General features: G+C 38.5%; 1 protein-coding gene across 4 annotated transcripts in view; it reads left to right on the forward strand.

The window, feature by feature from the left end:
• Positions 1 to 25,256, forward strand: part of FYB2 (FYN binding protein 2) — a 130,779-nt gene that overhangs the window by 56,822 nt on the left and 48,701 nt on the right. For all 4 annotated transcript variants that reach the window (XM_048220448.2, XM_048220449.2, XM_048220445.2 and 1 more), the window contains exons 5-7: positions 12,165 to 12,265; positions 22,440 to 22,474; positions 25,123 to 25,154. In XM_048220448.2, coding sequence (XP_048076405.1) covers positions 12,165 to 12,265; positions 22,440 to 22,474; positions 25,123 to 25,154 — 168 coding nt within the window. The remainder of the gene's footprint in view (positions 1 to 12,164; positions 12,266 to 22,439; positions 22,475 to 25,122; positions 25,155 to 25,256) is intronic.

Consider the following 25,256-nt stretch of genomic DNA (forward strand, 5'->3'; position numbering starts at 1 on the left):
TAAAGACAATTGATCTGAAAGATGCTTTTTTTATATATTCAGTTGAAATTCTTTTTGATCATCTAAAGTCAGATACTTACTCATTTCTGACAAAAATAGTCCAAGAAATTGATTAGACATCTTCTTTCAATTTTTCCACAAATTGTTTCTTATTAATAAAGTTAATTTACCATAGACCTGATGAGATTGTTAGGTCATTGGAGCATGAGATACATGGTATAGTCTATAATTTAAGAAAGTTTCTCTCAATTACTTTATGATAGGGGAGGGAAACAAAATAGAGGAGAGATTACTGATGCATTAGAGTTCATAATTTTTCCTTTTCAGCAAAATGAACTATTCATACATCTTTAGAGAATATGATTTTAAAAAAATCTGAAAATACTCAAGCTGGTCAAATGAGGGAAAACAATCGGGTGGAATGTGCTTGTGATAATAAATGGGGAAGGGAGGGGACAAGAAAAGAGAGAACTCCAACCTCTTCGTTGTCTGTAACAGCAAGTATACTAATATACCTATAAATGGAAAAAATCAGGAAGAATACCAAAGTACTAAGACCTAATACCAAAGTACTAAGACCTCATTTGTGTTAAGCTGGGAAGATCATGGCTGATTCTTTTTCTTCCCTCTCCTATGCTCCACATTTAGTGATGTAGTGATTTTCCATTTGCTACAGATACAGACGAAGTCCCCTTCATTTCACTCCTCAATCTTATTCTCTTTCTCCCTCCCAGAGGCAAATTTTAATATGGATACAGGGGTATATCCATTTAGTGTATATCTTACACTTTAACTACAAATTCATATTTGTTAAAAATACAGTATTTTACATTTTTTAATAAATGGCATCTTATTTATTCTGCAACATGATTTTTTTTCAAAGCTGTGTTTTCATATTCTATCTACATCAATACATATGAGTCTCATTTATTCAATATAATTGCATATTGTAAATATTCCATCATATGAACATATCACAATTTGTTCATGTGTTTCCTTACTGAGGGACGTTCCCATTGTTTTGAATGTTCACCCTTTCAAATGATGCTATAATAATTATCTCATACACACACACACACACACACACACATATAACCAGGTTTCCTTAGGTTATTTATTTAGAAATAAAATTTCTAAACAATAGTACACAACTTCAGTTTTACTAGATATTGAAAAACTATATTCCAAAATGGTTGTGCCAGTTTATATTCTCAAGCCAGTATAAAGTTCCAGTTTCTTAGTATTCTTGCTAAATGAGATATTATTTTCAAACTTTGGGATTCTTGCTTAAACTGGTGGGTGTGAACTAATTCTTATTGTCTTCATTACATTTCCCTGTTTACAACATGGTTGTGAATTTATTTTTTATCTTTTTGCGTGTGAATTTATTTTTATAAGCTTTTCAAAATTCCTCTTCTGTGATGTCTATAATATCCATTTGTCCAGTTTTCTATGAGTTTGTCTTTCCTTCCTATTGCAGAAGTTTCTAGTGGAGTTGAGATATTAATTCTTTGTTACAGTTCACCATTAAGTATGATATTTGTTGGAGATTATGGAATTTTTTTTGCGTCTAATAAAATAATCTGGTTTTCTGTTACTGCTTCAGTGTGATAAATTGCAGTGGTAGATTTTCTTTTTTTTTTTTTTTAAGATTTTATTTATTTATTTGACAGAGAGACAGCCAGCGAGAGAGGGAACACAAGCAGGGAGAGTGGGAGAGGAAGAAGCAGGCTCACAGTGGAGGAGCCTGATGTGGGGCTCGATCCCATAACGCCGGGATCACGCCCTGAGCCAAAGGCAGACGCTTAGCCGCTGTGCCACCCAGGTGCCCCGCAGTGGTAGATTTTCTGATGCCATCGTTGACATCTTGGAATAAATTTTAGTTCTTGAATTCATTTTAATACTGATTAATTCTCTTTTTTTTTGTATTTAGTGAGTTTGGGCTAAAATCTTTTGAAATTGGGCTATATTTTTTAATTTTTGGTCATGTTGTAGTTTTCATATCAAAATCATACTGCCCTTTTAAAATTAGGGTAGCTTTTCTCTTTTTCTGTTCTCTGAAACTATTCATTCAAACTCGCCCATAAAACTATTTGGTGGAGGAGAAAGAGAGGGATGGGTTGAGAGTGAAGGTAAGTGGGAGGGAGAGTGGATGTGTGTACAGTTTATTTCAGGCTCATTAATGTTTTATTGGCCTATCAGCCTTTGTATGTAGCTCTTCAATCTCTGGGGTAATTTTATATTTATAAGTTTGCAAGTTTTCTCTGAATTTTCAAATTTATTAGCAGAAAGCTTATCATAACATTTTCTTAGATTTCTGAAAACCTCTCATGAAGCATGAGAGACTATGGACTATGAGAAACAAACTGAGGGCCTCAGAGGGGAGGGGGGTGGGGGAATGGGATAGACTGGTGATGGGTAGTAAGGAGGGCACGTATTGCATGGTGCACTGGGTGTTATACACAACTAATGAATCATCGAGCCTTACATCGGAAACCGGGGATGTACTGTATGGTGACTAACATAATAAAAGAATATTATTATTAAAAGATTTCTGAAAACCTAAATCTATCTCTAGTTTTGTTGTCTGTCTTATCCAAAATTTGCATGCCTGTGTGTATGTACACACGTGGGTGTACCACCTCTCATTTTCTTGATCAGTCATGCTAAAGTGTGGTCTAATATTAATAAACCTACCTAAGATTTCCTTTGGTTAGTATTTGATTTGCATCTCTTTTTCCGTTCATCTATAAAGGAGCTTTGGCTTGCTTGGTGCTTTTTGGAGGCATTAGCTAGATTTTTACAACATGCAGACACTATTTTATTAAAATAATCGATCTGCGTTTCTTGTGATTCTTGATCTATTTGGACTTTTTCTCATATTTTATGTTTTAAATATATTATGAAATTTTTTATGTGTATATATTTTTTCTCATTCCATTGTCTCGTTCTACCAGTTGAGAAGTTAAACACTTGGTTTCTGTTCTTAGTGGTTACAGTTAAATTTTGACATCCAGTTAACTAAGTCTGAGACTAATCAGAATCTCTCTCTTGCTCCCAAATGATACAAAGACATGAGGATAACTTTCATAGCCCTCTCCCACTATCTTTCATATTATTATTTAATGTTTTTAATTCCATCTTACTCTTAAACCTCTACAAATTAGTCACTTTTACAGTTGATATGTATTTAGATTTACCAATAGCTTTATTTATTTGATCACCATTATTTCTTTTTTTAATTGAAATAACATACAGTGTCTTATTATTTTCAGGTACACAACATACTGATTCAACAATTCTGTGTTACTCCGTGCTCATCACAATAAGTGTAGTCACCATCTGTCACCACAGTGTTATTACAATATTATTGATTGTGTTCCCTATGCTGTACTTTTCATTTCCGTGACTTATTTATTTATACCTGGAAGTTTGTACCTCTTAATCCCCTTCACCTATTTCACCCACTCCCCCACCAACCACCCCTCCAGTAGCCACCAGTTTGTTCTCCATATTTATGACTCTGTTTCCACATACAAGGGAAATCACATGGTATTTGTCTTTGTCTTTTTCTTTGACTTATTTCACTTAGCGTTACACCCTCTGGGTCCATCCACATTGCCACAAATGGCAAGATTGCATTCCTTTGTATGGATAAGTAATGTTCCGTTGTGTATATATACCACTTATTCTTTATCCAGTCATCTATTGATGACACTTGGGCTGCTTCCATAACTTGGTTATTGTAAACAATGCTGCAATAAACATAGGGGTGTGTAGAGCTTTTTCAAATTAGTGTTTCATTTTCCTTAAGTAAATACCTAGTAGTGGAGTTACTGGATTGTCTGGTAATTCTATTTTTAATTTTTTGAGGGACCTCTGTACTGTTTTCCACACTGGTTATACCAATTTACATTTCCATCAACAGTACACGAGGGTTCCTTTTTCTCTACATCCTTGCAAACACTTGTTATTTCTTGTCTTTTTGGTTCTAGCCTTTCTGACAGGGATGAAGTAATATCTCATCATGGTTTTAATTTGCATTTCCCTGATGAGTGATGTGGAGCATCTTTTCATGTGTCTGTTGGCCATCTTTATGACTTCTCTGGAAAAACGTCTATTCAGGTCCTCTGCCCTCTATTTTTTTAAAGATTTTATTTATTTGAGAGAGAGAGAAGAGCACAAGTGAGAGAGCACAAGCAGGGGGACTGGTAGAGGAAGAAGCAGGCTTCCCTGCTGAGCAGGGAGCCTGATGCAGGGCTCAATCCCAGGACCCTGAGATCATGACCTGAGCTAAAGGCAGACACTTAACCAACTGCGCAACCCTGGTGCCCCCCTCTGCCCATTTTTAAATTGGATTATTTGGTTTTTTTTTTTCAGTTTTGAGGTGTGTAAGCTTTTTATATATTTTAGATATTAACCCTTATCTGATATGTTGTTTAAAAATATCTTTTCCCAGGGGCTCCTGGGTGGCTCAGTCGTTAAGCGTCTGTCTTCAGCTCAGGGCGTGATTCCGGCATTCTGGGATCGAGCCCCACATCAGGCTCCTCCACTGGAAGCCTGCTTCTTCCTCTCCCACTCCCCCTGCTTGTGTTCCCTCTCTCGCTGGCTGTCTCTGTCTCTGTCAGATAAATAAATAAAATCTTTAAAAAACAGATCTTTTCCCACCATTTTCGTTTTGTTGATGCTTTCCTTTGCTGTGCAAAAGCATTTAATTTTAATGTAGTACCAAGAGTTTATTTTTGCTTTTGTTTCCCTTACCTGAGGAGACATCCACAAATATATTGCTAAGGCCAGTGTCAAAGGGATTACTGCCCAAGTTTTCTTCTAGGAGTTTTATGGTTTCAGGTCTCATATTTAGGTCTTTAATCTATTTGAGTTTATTTTTACGTATGCTGTAAGAAAGGTGTCCAGTTTCATTCTTTTGTATGCAGCTGTACAGTTTTCCCAGCACCATTTGTTGAATAGATTATCTTTTCCCCATTGTATGTTCTTGCCTCCTTTGTCATAGACTAATTGATCATATAAGTGTGGGTTTATTTCTGGACTTTCTATCCTGTTCTGTTGACCTATGTGTCTAATTTTGTGCCAGCACCATATTTTCCTGATTATTATAGCTTTATGGTATATCTTAAAATTGGGGGTTGTGATACCTCTAGCTTTGTTCTTCTTTCTCAAGATTGCTTTGGATATTCGAGGTCTTTTGTGATTCCATACAAATTTTATAATTTGTATATTCTACATACTATAAATATTTTATATGCATATGATAATTTACATACAATTATTCTAGTTCTGTGAAAAAGGCTATTGGTATTTTGATAGAGATTGCATTGAATCTAGATTGCTTTGGGTAGTATGGACATTTTAACAATATGAATTCTGCCAATCTATGAGCATGGTATACCTTTCCATTTGTCTCATGTTCTCTCTCTCTCATCAGTGTTTTATAGTTTTCAGAGTACAGGTCTTTCATGTCCTTAGTTGAGTTTATTCCTAGGTATTTTATTCTTTTTGGTGTAATTGTAAATGGAATTGTTAATTTCCCTTTCTGCTACTTTACTACTAGTGTATAGAAATGCAGCAGATATTTGTTTACTTATTTTGTATCTTGCAACTTCACTGAACCATTTATCAGTTTAATAGTCTTTTGGTGGAGTCTTTAGGAGCTTCTCTATATAGTATGTCATCTGCAAATAGTGACAATTTTACTTCTTCCTTACCAATTTGGATTGCCTTTTATTTCTTTTTCTTGTCTGATTGCTGTGGTTAGGATTTCCAGTATTGTATTGAATAAAAGTGGTTAGAGTAGACTTCCTTGTCTTCTTCCTGATCTTAGAGGAAAAGTTTCAGCTTTTCACCTTTGAGTATAATGTTAGCTGTTTTTCTTATGTGGCCTTTATATGTTCAGGTGTATTATCCCTAAACCCACTTTGTCGAGATTTTTTTTAAATCATAAATAGATACATTTTTTCCTTCTTTTTTTAGATGCATTTTTTCCAATGCCCTTTTTTGCTTCTGTAAAAATGATCATAGATTTTTATCATTCCTCTTATTAAGGTGATATATCACATTGATTGATTTTCAAATATTGAACCACACTTGCATCCTGGAATAAATCCTACTTGATCTTGATTTTTTTTTTTTTTTATGTATTGTTGGATTTGGTTTGTTAGTATTTTGTTGAGGATTTTGGTATCTATGTTTATCAGAGATATGAGCTTGTAGTTTCCCCTTTTTTATAGGGTCTTTGTTGGTTTTGATATCAGGATCATGCTGACCTCATAGAACGAACTTGGAAGTGTTACTTTCTCTTCTATTTTTTGGTATAGTTTGGGAAGAGTAGATATTAACTCTTTAAATATTTGGTAGAATTCACCTTGAAACTATCTGACCTTGGACTTTTGTTTGTTGGGAGTTTTTTGATTACTGATTCAATATTGATTACTGGTAATTGGTCTGTTCAAATTGTGTAATTCTTCCTAATTTAGTTTCTGAAGATGATATACCTCTAGGACCTTATCCATTTCTTCTAGGTTGTCCAATTTTTTGGCATAAAATTGTTCATGATGGTCTCATAATCCTTTTAATTTCTATAATGTCAGTTCTTACTCCTCCATTTCTTTTTATTTAACTCCTCTTGTTTTCTTGATAAATTTGGCTAAGGGCTTATCAATTTTGTCTATCATTTTGAAGAACTGGCTTCTGGTTTCATTGATCTTTTCCATTTTTTTTTAAATCTCACATTCATTTATTTCTGCTTTAATCTTTATTATTTCCTTCCTTCTACCAGCTTTGTGCTTTGTTGTTTTCCTACCTCTTCTAGGTGTAAAGTTAGGTCGTTTATTTGAGATTTTTCTTGTTTCTTGAGGTAGGCCTGTATTGCTGCACCCCGAAGATTTTGGATCATTGTGTTTCATTTTCATTTATCTCCATGTATTTTTTTAATTTTTTCCTTTATTTCTTGTTTGACTCATTCATTGTTTAGTAACATAGAGCCTCCTATAGTTGTGTTCCTTCCAGATTTTTTCTTGTAATTGATTTCTAGTTTTGTGTTGTTGTAGTTCAAAAAGATCCTTGGTATGATTTCAGTTTTCTTAAATTTATTGAGACTTCTTTTGTGGCCTAATGTGATCTGTCCTGGAGAATGTTCCATGTGTACATGAAAAGAAGGTGTATTCTGCTGTTTTGGGATGGAATATTCTGTATATATCTCTTAGGTCCATTGGGTCTAATGTGTGCTTCAAAACTATTTTCTTGTTGATTTTCTGTCTGTATGATTTATCCATTGATGCAATTGGGTGTTAAGGTCCCCTACTATTATTATATTACTGTCAATTTCTACTGTTAAATCTGTTAATATATGCTTTATTTATTTAGGTGCTCCAATGTTGGGTGCATAGATATTTATAATTGTTATATCCTCTTGTTGGGTTGGTCCCCTTACCATTATGTAGTGCCATTCTTTGTTTAAAGTCTATTTTGTCTGATATAAGTATTGCTTCCCTGGCTTTCTTTGTTTTCACTTTCATTTAAATGGTATATGTTTGTGTCTTTAGATCTGAAGTAAGTCTCTTATAGGCAGCATATTACATGAGTTTGTTTCTATATCCTTTCAGTCAGCCTGTGTCTTTTGATTGGAACATTTAGTCTATTTACATTTAAAGTAATTATTGGTAGGTATGTACTTACTGTCATTTTGTTAGTTGTTTTCTGTATGTTTTTGTAATTCTTTGTTCCTTTTTTTTCTTCTCTTATTCTTTTCCCTTGTGGTTTGATGTATTTATTTAGTGTTATACTTTCTTCCTTTCTTTTTATGATTTTTTTGTATCAAAGGTTTTTTTTATTTGTGGTTATCGTTGGTTTCATATATAACATCTTACGTATATGCCAGTCTTTATTAAGTTGATGATCACTGAAGTTTGAACACATCCTAAAAGTGATAAATTTTTACTCCCCTCTCTATGTTTTTCGTATATGATATATTTTACATCTTTTTATTTTGTGTATTCCTTGACTGTTATTTGTAGATATAATTGGTTTTACTACTTTTGTGTTTGGCTTTATCCAAATTGGCTTTATCCAAATTGGCTTTATCAGTGATTAATCTACTACCTTCATTATATGTTTGCTTTTACCTGTGAAATTTTTTCTATTAATGATTTTCTTCTATTCATGGCCTTTTCTTTCCACTCAAAGTATTCCCTTTAACATTTCTTGTAAGTCTGGTTCAGTGATGATTAACTCCTTTAACTTTGTTTGAGAATTTTTTACAGCTCCTATTCTGAACAATAACCTTAATGGGTAGGTTATTTTTGGTTGCAGGATTTCCCCCCCCCCCCCCCATAGGATTTTGATATATCATACCATTCCCTTTGGCCTGTAAAATTTCTGCTGAAAAATCAGCCAATAGCCTTATGGGGTCCCCCTTGTATGTAGCTCTTTTCTCTTGCTGCCTTTAAAATTCTCTCTTTATTTAGTTTTGGCACTTTAATTATTATGTGTCTTGGTGTGGACCTTCTTGGGTTAATTTTGCTAGAATTTCTCTTTGCCTTCTGGATCTGGATTTCTGTATCTTTCCCCAGATTCAGGGAGTTTGCAGCTATTATTTCTTCAAGGAAGTTTCTTTGCTTACCCTGTTCTCTTTCCTTCTCCTTCTGGGACCCCTATAATGTGAATGTTATTGCATTAGATTATGTCGCTGAGTTTCCTTAATCTATTCTCATTTTTAAATGTTTTTCCCCATTCATCCTGGGTGCTTTCTATCACCCCGTCTTCCAGATTGCTGATCTGTTCTTCCAAGTCCTCTAATCTGTTGTTGCTTCCCTCTCATGTATTTTTTTAAGGGGGGAAGGGCAGAGGGAGAGGGAGAGAGGGAATCCTAAGTAGGATCTGTGCCCAGTGTGAAGCCCAATGTGGGGCTCAATTTCACAACCCTGAGATCATGACCTGAGCTGAAATCAAGAGTCAGACGTTTAACTGACTGAATCACCCAGGTGCCCCCTCCTTTCATGTATTTCTTATTTCAGTTATTGGATTCTTCGTCTGTGACTGGTTCTTTTTTACATATACCTTATCTCTTTATTGACGTTCTCAGAGGTCATCCACTCTTTTCTCACGTCCAGTGAATGTCTTTATGACCATGACTTTGAATTCTTTATCAGGTATATTGTTTATCTCAGTTTCATTTAGCTCTTGTGCTGTGATTTTTGTCTTATTCTTTTTATGTGGGACACAGTCCTCTGTCCCTTCATTTTGTCTAACTCCCTATGCTTGTTTCTGTATATTAGGGAGGGCAAATACATCTTCTGGTCTTAAAAGTAGTAGCCTTGTGTAGAAGAGGTCCTATCATGTCCTGTAACACAATCCCTCCAGGTCACAAGAACCAGGCACTCCAGGGATGTCTCCCGTATGGGCTGTGTGTGCCTTACTGTTGTGTCTGAGCTGTGATTGCCTTCAGACCAGCTGGCTGCAATGACCCACTCTCCCTATTGTGAGTACACCCTCGGGGTTTGGTCCCTGAGCTGTTGAGAGGCCTGAGACCATAGGGGGCTCCTATGTGGGCAGGGTCAGCAGTCAGACTGGATGTCTGCAATTAGTCTCTCTGCCACAGTTGCAGGCTCACCCCACAGCAAGGCCCACTTCCTGCACAACCAGTTGGAATTGTGGGCATGCTGGTGTGTAGTACTGTCTCCCCTTTTCCGCAGGGCAGGAGTCACTTTGGAATGATACTGATTTCTGCTGGGGCCACATGCAGGCTATGGCCAGGCAGGACCTGTTTTGAAGGGACACCTGCTAAGGTGGGTGGGTTGGATGGGGTGTGTCCGCAGGTGAACACAGGGCTGGGGCATGTGATGCTAGCAAGTTAGAGAGTTTTAGTGCTGGGTCCCACAAATGTCTAGAGTGGGGGAGGGGAGGAGAAATGGTACCTGCCAGTGCTTTTGTTCCTAGAGAAATCCCCTGAAGGTTCCTGCCCCACCAGCACCCATTCTGAGAGTAGCAAATAAAATTTGACGTCTACCCAGGCACCTTTCCAACCGCTGCTTCTGTGCTGTGTCTAAGCCAAGTTATTTATTATGCTGGCTCTTTAAGTGCAGGGACTCAGTTTCTTTTCACCCTCACCCTCCAGCTCTTCCAGAGTTAAACCTGCTGATATTAAAGCTCCAGAATTTAAGCCCCACTGGTTTTCAAATCCAGATGTTATGAGGACTCATCTTCCCAATGCAGGTCCCTGGTTCCTAGGGTGGCATCTGATCCTCCTGCTTCTTCCTGCTTGTGGTGTCCCTCCCATTTGTGGATAGTCTTGCTGGGGATTTGCTTCCCAACTATGCCTCTCCGCCCTTACCATTTTCCATGTGGTCTCTGTGCAATCAATAGTGGAAGGCCTGTCCTGCCAGTCTTGAAGTCAATGTCGGAGTTCGTTCAATAGATGAAGCTGTTATCTCACTGTGTCTGTGGGGCCAGGTGAGTTCAGGATTTCCTGCTCGGCCATCTTTTCTGTGTAATCCCCCACCATTCTTTCTTATGTCCTACTTCAGTACAAGTTCAATTTCTTTGAATGATTTGATGTATTTCAGCCAGGATCTATGAGCGGTAAATATGTGTACTGGTATTCAGAAAAGGTCCTTGTTCTCCCCCAATTTTAATGATAATTGAGGTAAAAGATAATTTGCTACTGATCTCTTTCCTCAGCTGAAGATATTATCCACAGTCTCCACCACCTGTTGCTGCTACGGAGCAGCCCCTTGCCCGTCTGCTATTCCTTAGTAATCTCTCTTCTCTCTCACAGAGCTTTTACATTTTTTCCTTTGACTTATGCTTACTTATTACAGAGTATGAGAGCGTGGATTTATCATATTTCTTCTTGTTGAAGCTGCTTCAGTAGAAGCATTTATGTCCCCTTCCAGTTTTAAAAATGTTAGTATTATCGTGTGAATACTGATTCCTTTTCATCGTCCCTTTTCTCTTTCCTTTTCAGAATCCCTAGTCTATACACGTTGAACCTTCTCATTCCATCCTCCCCATTGTTAACTTCTCTTTTAATATTTTGCATCTCTTCATCTCTCCGTGCTACATTCTGGGCGACTTCCTTAGATCTAACTAATTTGCCAATTCTTTCTGCTGTGTCTAATCTACTTTTTAATCTCTACATTAAATCTTCTATTACAAGAACTAATGATTTCTGTACTCCTTTCTCCTGTCCCTAAATCTACTTTTTTTCCACACTCTTTATTTTTTTTTATTTTCTTTTTACCTAATGGCTTTTATTCCTTACTTTATTTCTTTGAACATTTTTTTAAAAACACTTATTTTAAAGTCCCTTTCATGCCATTCTGTTATTTAATTCTGTCATTCTGTTATATCTTCTGACTATGTGTGGTAACTCATCTCTGTGTTTGTTTGTTTTTACTATAAGCTTGTTTTAAGTGGAAATTGTTTCTTTCGGCCACCACAGGTACCTTGGGTTGTAGAAGCATCTTTACAGAATGATTTCGGATTCGCTTTACAAGAGAGGGTTAGAGTGCAAGCACCATTTTGTCTCTGTGTCTCTGAAACACACAGTATATATTTAGAACCCCACCTGCACTTGGTTTTCAAGTTTCTGATTTCTCATGGGTGATTCTTTTAGCTCCAGCAATCATAGCTGGATACCAATCTTCCCTGCTAGGCCCTGGGAAAGTGCACACATATTTTTTGCAATTTGTTTTACAGGTGAAATGGCATTTCGTGACTCTGAACTTCATGCTGATAGCTTGGTTCTAGCTTCCCATTCAGATGAGGCCTGTGGCTCAGACTTAACTTTTGACTCAAAGTAAATCCTCAGTCACCCAGCCATTAAGATTTTTCTTTATCTGTCTCAGTTTTCCTTTGCATGTAATTCTCACTTACATCCTTAGTTCCGTGGTGCTTTCCTCTCTCTATCTGACACCTGGAGACTTGACTTTATTGATTTCTAGATAAGTTATATATTCTTCATGTAATTCTTTGTGGTGGTATATTTTTCAGAATTCCTATGTTTAGAGTAGGGGTGGTGTGCCTTCCACATCTGTTTAAATCGCCATATTTGTCAGACATACTACTTCTCTAATGAAGAAAAAAAACAAAAAGTTTTAAAATATGTTTCAAGCAGTGTTTTAAGTAACCTTTTTCTCCATGCTTTTCAGTGCTGAATTTGAAGAACCACATAATTATGAGGCAACAATTTCATATCTGAAACACTCTAGCAACTCCATTAACCTGTGCACCGCAAAAGAAATTGCTGACTGTAAGTCTGCTAAGCCAATTAATATTGCAACCCTGTATAGAATGAAAATGTGGCAAAAATGGCATTTTCCCTCTAGCTAACTGTCAGTTGAAAAATTCACAGCCATGCTGCTCTACCATCTCATTTCTTTTTCTTTTTTTTTTTCTTTTCCTGCCTGTCTCTTAAAAATATAAATAAATCCAGTCGGGCATCAATGCTATCTCACAACTCCTAGTGCTGCCTTCTCTCTACCTCTTCTGTTCTCTCCTTCACCAATCTACTTAGATGCCTTGCTTTCTGTCGATACGTGGGAGGGAAAATCAAGATAGGGTGATTCATTTTTCTTCCTTCTCTTCCTATAGAAACTTCATCTCTCTTCTTGTGGTGTCTTTCTTAAACTCCCCTGGTAACTCCGTGTGTGGAGAGGGAGATAACAGACTACGAGAATTAGGTCCCTGTGTTTAGTCTGAATAGGAGCAGAGCATTCATTTAATGGATCTGACCACTGGTTCAGAGCTAAGGCTTCCCGCCTCTGGTATTGCCGACAAAGCTCAGACCTTTCTATGAAGAGACCCCGTCAGGTGAGAAAATGAAGAAGCAGGGACTCATAACATTTCTACAAGTTTCTGTGTCTTCGTTCTGCCTGTAGGATCAGCCGATTCTCTACAAAAGGCATAAACGTTTGTGCTGGAATAAACAGTATTTTCTGAACCTATACCATGGGCCACACTTCTGTAGTAGGTCCTCTGTGTGCATCCCTGCTGATGCGGCAGTTTTATTAGTCCACTTTTTGAGACAGGAAACTGAGGGCCAGAGAGGTCACACAAGGAATATATGATAGAGCTATAATGTGAAACAAACTTAGACTGCCTCTAAGATGCATGCCGTTTTCACAATTTTATGCTGCTCCCATTCAAGGATGTTTTGCTTCCCTGGAGGGAGGGTTAGAGAGAGAGATCCTCTGACACAGCTTCTTTACTGTGTGGAGAAAAAGCCCGAGTCTGGGAGAAGTCATTTGCCTGGGAATACATACGTAAGATGTTTGTAAGGTAGGAGTTAGGATCCATTCAAATTTCCCTCCCCTCCCCCAGGAAATAAAGGGGTGAAGAACTACTGGAAAAGCTCCCTCTCTCTTACTCTTACACTCGGCAAAGTCTAGATTCTCCCATATGGCTTATAAAATACTAGTCATAAGACAAGCAACTCCTGTCCCCTCTCACCCCCATAAGGCAGTATTGTTCCATTCTTGGCGTGTCTGGGCATCTGCATCAGAATATGGCTTCTCACATTCTAACACTTAAAATATGAATCCTATGGGGATCTTGTTTAACATATTCTGGTTCAGTAGCTGTGGAGTTGGGCCTGAGAGTCTTCATTTCTAGCAAGTTCCCTGGTGGTGCTGATGCTGCTGGTTTATAAACCATGCTTTGAATAGAAAAGCCATGGGCCCCATTTGGACTAAATTCCAACTGCATGCCTTTCTACAAAGGGCTCATAGGGCTATTTAGATGCTCTCGTTGGAGCCTATACCTTCACTTTCTGGATACATGAGACCCCCAGAATGCCCCCTTCCAAGTGACTGCCTGAGGTCCTGCTTGGGTCTCTTCCCTAAGTCCCAGGACAGACTGGGCCACACGGAGAGCAGTTCATGGGGGGGTGGTGTGGATGGCATTTGGACATTTGCAAGGCCCCTTGTCATGTAGGGTGAAGCTGAGGATTGAAAATGGGAAGCTGGACCAGAGGCCTGCATTTGTTCTTCCCAGGCCACCAGTGTTCAAGGTGGCCTGCCAGGGGACATCACCTGAGGTACCCAAAGAAGGAGCCACTACCTCAAGCCTCTCTTCAGTTTTTCACTGAAGGATTCTTCATTTCCTTCATAAAGAGGCAAGTGCTTACGGCTGAAAGAGAGAGGGCACGGGAGATAAGCCACTGATGCAGCTGAGAGTAACAGCACGGGGTAACATAAAGGGAGGAAGGTGGGAGACAGGTGAGGATGGTGAAGGGCGTCCCTTGCCAGAGAACATCCTGGTGGGGGATAGGAATAGAAACCTGCCAGGGCTAAAGAAACTGAAGAACTACAGCCTGGGATCAAAAGGATCCTGTTACATGTCCCCACCCCTTTCCTTGTTCCTCTTTAAAGGGCCAAGATGTAGTTACCCTATAGAAAACAACAACAAACAAACAAAAAGAGAGGGAGCTATTTTACTCCCACTTGAATTTATTCATTTGACTCTTCCCCCATTTATCTTCCATTATCTTCATACCGCTTTACTGGATGAATGACATCTGAACCTCAGTGTCTTCATCTGTAAAATGGGTATAATATCGCCTTTGTGGCATTGTTGTGAGAGTTTGGTAAAAGAATACACTTAAAATCAAGTGGAATTCTGCTTCTGGAAAGATGAAGTATATATACTCTTCCCTATTCCTCCTGCTAAGTACAACTAAAACTGTTGGATATCATATGTAAAACAAACACAAGAAAACTGGAAGACTCTGAAAAGGTAGAAATAAGAAGGTACACCAGCTAGAGGCCTACGAACCCAAGGAAGAATAGGTGGTGAATTTCTTGGCTTTTCTTCTTGCCTCATATATCCCAGACTTGGAGCTGAAGAAGCCAGCAATCCAGAAATACCAGTAGGTACAAACAGAAACATCTCTAGCAAAAGCCTGTTCTCTCTAGCCAAAGGACCAGAAAAGGGGCAGTCTAGAAAAACAGATAGCCTCTAGACAGTAACTGTTCTACTCCAGCCAAACATCACAGAAAAAAGTATGGCTCCACCCCACCAGCCAATGCTGAGTGGGGATCCCAGACACCCACCCTCATCAGGCTGCAATTATGCACCCCAGCCCCTCTGCTGGGGTGGTGCAGAGAAAGTTAAGTCAGAAGCTAGGACTTTCATCCTTCAGGAATAACAAAACTCCACCTACAAGGAAGACCTCATAGGGAGTTTGTATTCCAGTCTTCCACCCAGCAGAAGGTGCCCCTTCTTCTCCTTGTTGGGCTGTTAGAGAAGACCCAGTGGAGAATCGGGACTTTCACAACTACCCAGCAGTAAGGAGGCCAAATGTGAGAAAAACAAGCACTCCTACCACTCTTAGCCAGGGTGTTATCAGCAGAAGCTGAGTGGGGAACTGGAGTGCCCACTCTTGCCCAGGAGTAGTGAGGAGCCCAAGACCCCTCACTTGAGTCTTGGAAAGCCAAGAAGTGGAGAACCTAGATATGTACCCTCAGCTGACAGGAAAAAATCATCCCATTTCTGTCACCAGGAAAAGCCAACCAAACAGAAGCTTTAAATAATATTCACAGTCTCATAACATAATACTTAAAATGTCCAGGTTTCAACAGAAAATTACCCATCATACCAAGAACCAAGAAGGTCTAAACTTGAATGAAAAGAGATGATCAGTAAATGCCAACATTGAGACAACTGAAGTATTAGCATGTTCTGACAGACTTTGAAGCAGCTGTTAATACTTTTTATATTTAATATTTAATGAAATTAAAATTAAATATTTAATATTAATATTTAATGAGCAATTATGAACATGATTGAAACACAAAAAATAGAGTTTTACTCTATTTTTAGAAGAAATAGAATGTCTCTGCAAAGAAATGGAAGATGTAAAGAAAAAGAAATAGAAACTTAGAAGTGAAGAATACAATAAGAAAAATAAAAAGCTCACTGGATGGGGTCAACAGCAGAATAGGGAGACTAGAAGAATCCATAAACTTGAAAGAAATGATATAAATTACCCAATCTAAACAAAAAGAAGAAAACAGACCAGGGGAAAAAAAAATGAACAGAGCTTCAAGGACCTGTGGGACTATAATGAAAGTCTTAAATTGCAGTACTGGAAAGAAAGGGGAAAGAGACTGCTACTGGAAAAGTACTTGAAGAAATTGAAAACTTTCCCAATTTGGTAAAAGACATTAAACAAAAGATTGAAGACGCCAAGAAAATCCCAAACAGGATAAACCCAATCCACATGAAAACATAATCAAACTTCTAAAAATAAAAAGTAAGAATCTTGAAATCAGCAAAAGAAATGATACATTACCTATAGGTGAAAAACAATTTGAATGACTGAATTTCTCATCAGAAACCATGAAATCCAGAAGAAAGTGGCACAACGTTTTTCAAGCACAAGAAGAAAAGAACTATCAATCCAGAATCCTATTACCAGTGAAAATATCCTTCAAAATTGAAGGGGAAATCAAGATATTCTGAGATGAAGGAAAACTAAGAAAATTTTTTCCAGCAGACCTATCCTAAAAGAATGGCTAAAGGAAGCTTTCTAGACAGAAAGGAACGATAAAAGGAAGAACCTTGGACCATCACTTCAAGAGAAAGAAAAATGGAAAGAATATAAATGTGAGTAAATGTGGCATATTTTCTTTCTTTTGAGTTTTTTAAATTATGTTTGATGGTTGAAGCAAAAACTCTTAACATTATCTGATATGGTTCTAAGTGTATAAAAGAAATATATAAGACCACTATAAGGAATGGGTTAAGGGACATAGAGGAAAATAAGGTTTCTATACTTCACATGAACTAATAAAATGTGCATACCAGTAGACTGTGATGTTACGTGTACATATAGTGTAATCCCTAGAGCAACCACTAAAAAGCTATACAGTGAGATATGAAGAAAAAAAACCACTATAGGTAAATCAAAAATAATTCTAAAAAATGTTCAAGTAACCCACAAGAAAGCAGGAAATATCAAACAGAGAAGCAAAAAACAGAACAAACAGAAAATAAGAAAGGGCAGACTTAAGTCCTAATATATCAATAATTGCATTAATTACATTAAATGTAAATTGCCTAAATATGCCAATTAAAAGAGAGAGATTGGAAGATGTAAATTTAAAGAATGTTGGTGTGACTATATTAACAACTGATAAAGCAAACTTCAGAGCAAAGAAAATTACAAGAGATGCGGAGGGACTTAGAAGTGAATGTAATGATATGTAATGATAATAGGGTCAATCCATCAAGAAGACAAAACAATCTTAAGTGTGTGTGCACCAAGCTCCAGAGCTGTAATACATGTGAAGCACAAACTGAAAGAAGAAATAGACAAATGGACTCATAGTTTGACACTTTAACACCCCTCTCTCCACATTGACAGAACACCTACTCAGAAAATCAGCAAGGATACAGAAGAATTCAGCAACACCATCAGCAACAGGATCTAACTGGTATCTATAGAAGGTGCAACAGGAGCAGAAAGTGTATACTTTTCAAGCATCCATAAACATATACCAGGATAGACCATATTCTGGGCCATAAAACAGCACATTTTGAAAAACTGAAATCATAGTGTATTTTCTAAACACAATGTAATCAGGCTAGAAATTAGTAACCAAAAGATAACAGAAAACTCTCTAAGCACTTAGAAACAAAAGCCCACATTTCTAAAAGGAAATCAAAATATATATTGAACTGAATGAAAATGAAAATATATTAAAAAACCTGTGGGACACAGCCTAAGGAATGCAGAGGAGAAATTAATAGCACTAAATGCTTACATCAAAAAGGAGGAAAATCCTGAAATCCAAGATCCAACCTCAAGAACATAGAAAGAGAAGAGAAAAACCTAAAGCAAGTGGAAAGGAGGAAAGAAAAAAGATTAAGAACAGAAATAAATGAAATTGAAAACAGAAAAGCAGTAGAGAAAATCAATGAAAGCAAAAGCTTGTTCTTTGAAAAGATCAATAAAATTGACAAACCTCTAGCAAGACTAACAGAAGACACAAATGAACAATATCAAGAATGAAACAAAGATATCATTACAAACTCTGCGGACTTCAAAAGGACAGTAAGAGGATATTATGAACAACTCTACATATCTAAATTTGACAATTTAAAGATGGAACAATTCCTCAAAAACTCAAATTACGTCAAGTTAATATAAATCATTTGAATAGCCCTGTAACTATTAAGTTCATTGAATCCATAATTTTAAAACTCAAAAAAAAGCTATAACACTGTATGTTAACTATACTGGCATTAAAATTTAAAAATAAATTAATTAACAGAAAATAGGACTTCCCAAAAGACCATCTCAAAGTCCTGGGAGATTTCACTGGAGAATTCTACCAAATGTTTGAAAATGAATTAACACCAATTCTATACAATCTTTCCAAGAAAAAAATGGAAGAGGAGGAAACACTTACTGATTCATTTTGAGAAGCTGGTATTACATAACAACCCCAGACAAACAACCCCAGACAGAGACAGTGCACAAGAAGATTAACATCCTTCATGAGTATAGTCATAAAAATTCTTTGCAAAATATTAGCAAATAGAATTCAGCAAGACATAAAATAGAATTATACCACAACCAAATGCTCTTTAATCCAGAGATGCAAAGCTAGTTCAATAGTCAGAGATCAATCCAAAACAATCAATGAAATCCTTATTGACAGCCTAAAGACGAAAAATCACACAATCATAACAATCTATGAAGAAAAGCATTTGACAAATTCAATACCCATTTACAATAAAAAAAAAAAAAAAACCGCTCAGAAAAATAGGAATAGAGGGCAACTTTCTCAACTTGAAAAAAAAAAAGCATTTTGGAAAAAAAAAAAAAGCCTATAGCTAATATTATACTTAAAGGAGAAACACTGAATACTTTTCCCCAAGACTGGGAACAAGGCAAGGATGTCCAGTCTTCCCTCCTATTTGGCATAGTGCTGGAAGTTCTAGCCAGTGTAATAAGTCAAGAAAAGGAAATAAAAGGTATACAAATCAAAGAATTAAACTGTCCTTATTTGCAGATGGCAGGATTGCCTAGGTAGAAAATACCAGGGAATTTACAAAAAACAAACAAATTCTTAGAACTAATAAATGAGTTCAACAAGGTCACAGGATACAAAATAGAATTTTAAAAATCCTATTTCTATATACTAGCAATGAACACACTAAAATCAGAAAATACCATAACCTTCATAGTAGCTAAAGAGAAATAGACTTGAATCTAACAAAATGTTAGAAGACTTAAATTTTGAAAACTACAAATTGCTGATGAAATAATTCAAAGGAAACCTACATAAATGGGGGAGATATACCATGTCTATGGATTGTAAAACACCGTAGAGAAAAAAATATTCTCCCCAAGTTGATAGACAGATTTAATGTAATTCCTATAAAAATCCCAGCAAGATCTTTTTTTTTTAAATATATTCAACAAGACTATTCTAAAATGTATATAGAACAGCACCGGAACTAGAATAGCTAAAAACAACAACGACAACAAACTTTGAAAAACTGGGAGGTAGCAGAGTAGCTAATTTCAAGAACTATGTCTGTAGTAATCAAAACTGTGGCATTGGCAGGGAAGGACACATAGCACAATGGAACAGAATTAACACAGAACTGAGACCTACACAAGTGTGTCCAACTGATTTTTTTTTGTTTACAAAATTATAAAAGGGAATTTAATGGAGTAAACATTAGCCTTTCATGGTATTGGAACAATTGGATATCCATAGGTAAAAATCAATTAATCAGTCTCAATGTAAGTCTCACATCTTCTACGAAGATTAACTCAGAATGGATTGTTCTTTCATTCTCTGCTCACCAAGGGTAAGGAATCTAAATGCTACCTTTCTGGAGGAGAGGGGGAGAGGGAGGGAGGAAAAGAAGGGGAAGGATGAGATGGTTAGCTTTCGCTATCACCATTGTATGAGTTCGTCCCCTTCAAAACAATGCCAGGAAAACAAAGACCATCCCCTTGGGGTTGCACAGCTCAGCATGGGTGCCTTTCTGAGGCTTTGCCCTTATATGTAAAATGTGGGTAAGCAGGACTTAGGCTGTTCTAGAAGTTCTGCAGAATTGTCCTCAGAGGTCATCTAGGCTAGCCATTCAGACTGCGCTTCCTAGGCCCTAGGACTGTCCTGAGGGGTACTGGAGACCTTGAGGGTAACATCAACCAGAGAAGTTCTGTGTATGCTCGTGGGCAATATTCCACTTAAATGAATGATTCCGTAGCTGGGAGGAAGTTTGAAAGCCATTTGCTAATGGAGTGACCTTGGGCAAGTTACTTCACTCTTTGGACATCTGCTTCCTCATCAGTGAAATGGGGGTGTCAGTAGTGATCATTGTATGAATTAAGTGAAATCATACATTTAAACGCTTAGTATAGTTCCTGCTATTTGTAAGTATAAAAAAAATGTTAGCTGCTTTTTATTATTGTTTTTACATTATTAGTACTAGTCCTCTCACCTCCTGCTTTTCCAAGGTTGCACAGGGAGGTAGTACATGGAGGCAAAGCCTGCAAGCTGTGGTCATGTTATGGTGCCAGCAGTTGGAGGTTCAGAGGACCATCTTGTGATAATGTGTCCTTTTCCCCCAGCTGGAATAAAGCTCATCAGTGGAGAGCATGGGCTCCAGTGTGGTGGGTTGAGTCCTCCTATTATGATTCCTTGTCCCTTCCTGACCCCCTGGGGTACAGTCTTTTGTCCTTTATATTCCTTCCTTGGGAGCAAGTTATGATGGCAAAACTTATCTTTGGAGAACCGCTAGTTTGTTAAAAAAAAATCATAATCGAATTATGAATGCATAATTAATTCAGCATGTATTTTTGTGTCCTAGCCTTGGCAAGTAAGCCTCCTCTGAGCCTTGGTTTCCCCATTTCAGAAATAAGACAGAATAATAATATCTCCCCTCTCCCCAGGTGGCAATGAGAAGCAAAAAGATCATGATTTGTTATTTCTTTGAAAAACAAAGAATGATACATCAATTGAGGGAGGGAAATTATCATGTTTAAAATTGGAAAAGAAATCCATATTTGGAATGGATGTGGAGCGAACTGCATCATAAGCAAATGTTTATTGTGTATGAATAGCTAAACAAGGGTTTTAAAGTAAGCAATGGCAAAATAATACATTTTGATTCAAAACTCAGTAAAAAGTGAAAGTGTGCAGTGGCTCCAGTTGAAGTGCATAGTATTAATCATCTACAGAGAATTTTAGCTCTTTGTGTCAAACAATCACGTGCAGGCAGTCCCTAAAGAAAACCTAGGATTTCATTTGTTTTATCAATAGATTGTATGTGTGGAATAATGACGACCTTGAAATGAAACAGGGGCGCCCGGGTGGCTCAGTCGCTTAAGCATCTGACTCTTGGTCTCAGCTCAGGTTTTGATCTCAGGGTCATGAGTTGAAGCCCTGCATTGGGCTCCACACTGGGCGTGGAGCCTGCTTAAAAAAAAAAAGCAACATGTTTTTTGGTCACTTTTCTAAACTAAAGCTTCAGGACCCTCACAGCAAGAAAAAGAAGAAAAACGGGGAGAGTCCTACTTATTATGCATGCATATTCATTAAGAGTAGGGGGAAACTTTTACAGATGACATTTCAGCAAAGAAAAATAAGCAATTTTATCAAAAACCCATCACTTTCTGTACAATATCTGGTGCTCTGCTAGGCATGTCCCATTTTTTACATCGTCTCCTTTAATCTCCCCATTAACTGTGTAAGGCAGGTACTAATTGACTGCATTTCTCAAGTGAGCAAACTGAGACTCAAGGAAATGAGGTAATTTGTCTGCAGTCCCACAGGTAGGAAGTGGCAGGACTGGGCTCTGAACCCACATTCTTGCCACTACTTGTGTTTGTTAATAATTAAGGTTGGCGTCACATCATTCTATAAAATCCACAGAACGATCAGAAAAAAATCAGAAGGAATCCAGACCTCAGTTGGTGGCCACTCCCCTCTTTCCAAGCTGGGCTAGGGAAACAAAACGGTCAAGGAGCAGGACACTTACAAGCTGGCAATGGAGTTCATTTTGTTGAAGTGGAATCTAGGCTTTTTTTTCCCCCCTTGGAGGAGGGCTTTTTTCCTTTCCCTTCCCTTTCACGTTCCCCTTCTGATTGCAACCGCTAAATTTCAGTGCTGTCTCTTAAGCATGGAGTATGTATCTATTTACCGAAACAGGAAACTGAACATTGTTTCACATGTTTTCACTGACATACCTCCATCCTGGAAACCCCCACAGAGACGAAAGCCATGGTCAGTGACCCGAGAACTCCCCAGACCACACGGACAAAGCCTCACACAGCTCCATGTTCTGGAGGCGGAGAAAACTGAACTCTGCCGTCCTTCACAATTGCTTGACCCCTGGCTGCTGTAAGAAACGAGTGAATAAACTGCCTCTGATACCTTTTTTTTCCATATTTATTTTAGCAACGTATGAAGTCGAAATTGAAGAACCCCGAGAGGTATTGTTTCCTCTTTTTTACCAACTTTATAACTACAACAGGTAGACAATTGACTGTAAAGTGTTGTCTTTTATGAGTGAAGAGAAAGGTCTTTGTTTTCGGTTTTCTCCCAGGTCCTGAGGCTTTTCCAAGACTCCAGCTGCTAAGATTCTGTCGCCTGTAATAACAGAGATAGAAAAGGTGGTGTGGAGGGGAGGGAGAAGCTGGCCCTAATCCACTCCCGGCCCGTTATCTATGGCGGCCAGCATCAACTGGCCTTTAACAGCGGCCCCTCAGAGAGAGGAGTGCTGTGGCACCAGCCCAATTTGTATCTCCTGCACTTTCGGGAGGATGACCAGCCCTTTGAAGGCACATTTTCTGGCTCCTGGGGGGCACAGTGTGAGGTGCCACCTTGGAGCAACTTGATTAGGGCCCAGGCAGAGCCCCTGCTGGCCCCACTCCCAGCACCTGCCTCTGTGATCTCGAACCTCCATTTCCTCACCTGTAAAATAGAGATAATAGAAGTACCCACATCTGGGGTCATTGTGGGGATGAGAGTAAGGTCAGTTCAGGGAAACTGTTCGAGAGTAAACGCCCGCATCTCTTCCAGGCATTTTACCTCTCTGGGCTCCAGGTGCGTCTTGTGGAGAACGGTGTGTTCTCCGTGAGGGCAGGAAGCAGGTGCCCCGCGGTGACCACATCTGCTGGAGAACAGGCCCAGCAAAGAAGGGGGTTTGTACTCGTTTCACCGAACTGCTGAGAGAACTCAACAGTAGGTGCTCACCTCATGTTTAACTGGGTCAGTGAAGGTTCACTCTTTTCTCACAGGGGTCATTTAGTCAAGATCTTTCATCTTTCTGCTTGTTTTCTCACACCTACTGGAAAAGACTGTTCATTTGTGGGTGCACTTTCTAGCTAGAAAACTATAAATGATTATTCTTATTAATGAATGTTCAAACAGTCTATTAAAATGCTTCAATTATCTGGCAACATCTCCAAAATAATAAACTTTTCTGCATAAGTAAACTCTGTAAATAACTAGAGTTTATCCCATTCAAAAGAAAAAAAGCATGAAAGTATTTTTAACTTCTTTTAAAAAGATTTATTTATTTCAGAGAGAGAGAGAGATGGCAGGGGGAGGGACGGGAGGGGGGAGAGAGAGAGAGAGAGACTCTCCAGCAGACTCCATGCTGAGTGCAGAGGCCCACCCGGGACTCGATCCCACAACCCCAAGATCGCAACCCAAGCGGAAACCAAGAGTTGGATGCTTAGCTGACTGTACCACCCAGGTGCCCCGTATATTTAACTTTTAAATCTTAACTTTTAGACGTGTATTGTGTTCATCTCAGTATTCTTGTCTGGATGAACGGAATCTGATCTCACCCTGTCGTCATGACACGGAATCCTCAGGAACATAAGGGATTGAATGGCTACAGTTCGTGCTCTTCTTTGTAAGATGTTCTTAGTCCCTTAGGACCCCTGGGTGGTTCAGTCGGTTAAGCATCTGCCTTCAGCTCAGGTCATGATTCCAGGTTTGGAATTGAGTTCCGCATCAGGCTCCCTGCTTAGCCGGGGAATCGGCTTCTCCCTACCACTTTTCCTCCTTGTGCTAAATCTTTAAAAAAAAAAAAAAAAAAGTGCCTTTAGTCCCTTGTTAGGTGTTCAGAGCTAGTTGTCTTCCCACCAAACCACAAGTCTGTTTGCTGTCATTGTTTTCTGTTCTCTTGACAGTTTTGATTTCTCTGTCAATATCATTGTGTCTAGCAGGGAGTCTTTCACGTGGAAAATTCTGTACCAAGTCCTTGTTACGTGTCAGACACTTGTACCAAAGTGGGAGCACTTTGTCCTCAGTGTTCCCCGGTAAGCTACGACCACTGCTTGGATTTTACAGGGGAGAACCGGAGGCTCAGAGAGGCTCAACAACCTGTAAATACTGTGGCAGAGGTCCATTTGACTTGTCACTCTACCATCCGGGTTGTTAGAATTATACGGAAAATAAAAACCAGACGTCCCCAAATGAAGGCCTGCGGGGCTCTCCTCAAAGGAGGGCAAATGAGCATTTAGGCTGGTCTTGGGAGCAGCATTTTTGAGGCTTAGCTATTTTCTCTTTTCTACAGCATTCTTGTCTAGATTCAAAATAATGAATCAGATCTATGTGACAACTGAAAAAATAAGCTACAACATTGTGGTCACTGGGACATAATCTTAACAGAGCCAAATCTAGGTCATATGAGAGTGAATTTCAGGTCAGGGGGTTCACAGCCAGCCAGGGAGAATTCCCAGCATGACTCACACACTTGTGTTACCACTTCTGCCCGCTGAAACATTGTTCCAATATCACAAGTGCATGTTTCCCCAAATGATGGGAAAGCTTTATTCTACAGATGCATTCCTGGAAAAGCATGCAGAGGACTATTCTTCTAAGTCAGATGATACATTCCCTCTGGCATGCACCATCACACTGGAAATGCTTCTTTTCCTTTCCCACTGACCTTCAGTTCCACTGGCCAGGGTTCCTGGAAGTTTCTGTTGTCAGTGTCCACCTTTGCTCCTTCCTGAGACCTCACCTGCCTGGTCTTTTGGTCAAGTCTCTAATGATCTGTAATCACACAACAAAGGCATGGTTTGGATTGGTTTATGAAAATGACCATTTCCCTCTTTACTTTCAGCCTTGGAAGAGTGGTCTCCATCAAGAACTTAGGTAAGTTTTATCTTCAAATGGAAAAGCATTAATCTGACCACTGACCCTCTGATGACTGAACCAGTTTACCTCGATGGGTCAGCTATGCTTGCAGAGACTGAC

Source organism: Ursus arctos, unplaced genomic scaffold, assembly GCF_023065955.2.
Source record: "Ursus arctos isolate Adak ecotype North America unplaced genomic scaffold, UrsArc2.0 scaffold_12, whole genome shotgun sequence".
In the NCBI taxonomy this organism is placed as follows: Eukaryota; Metazoa; Chordata; class Mammalia; order Carnivora; family Ursidae; genus Ursus; species Ursus arctos.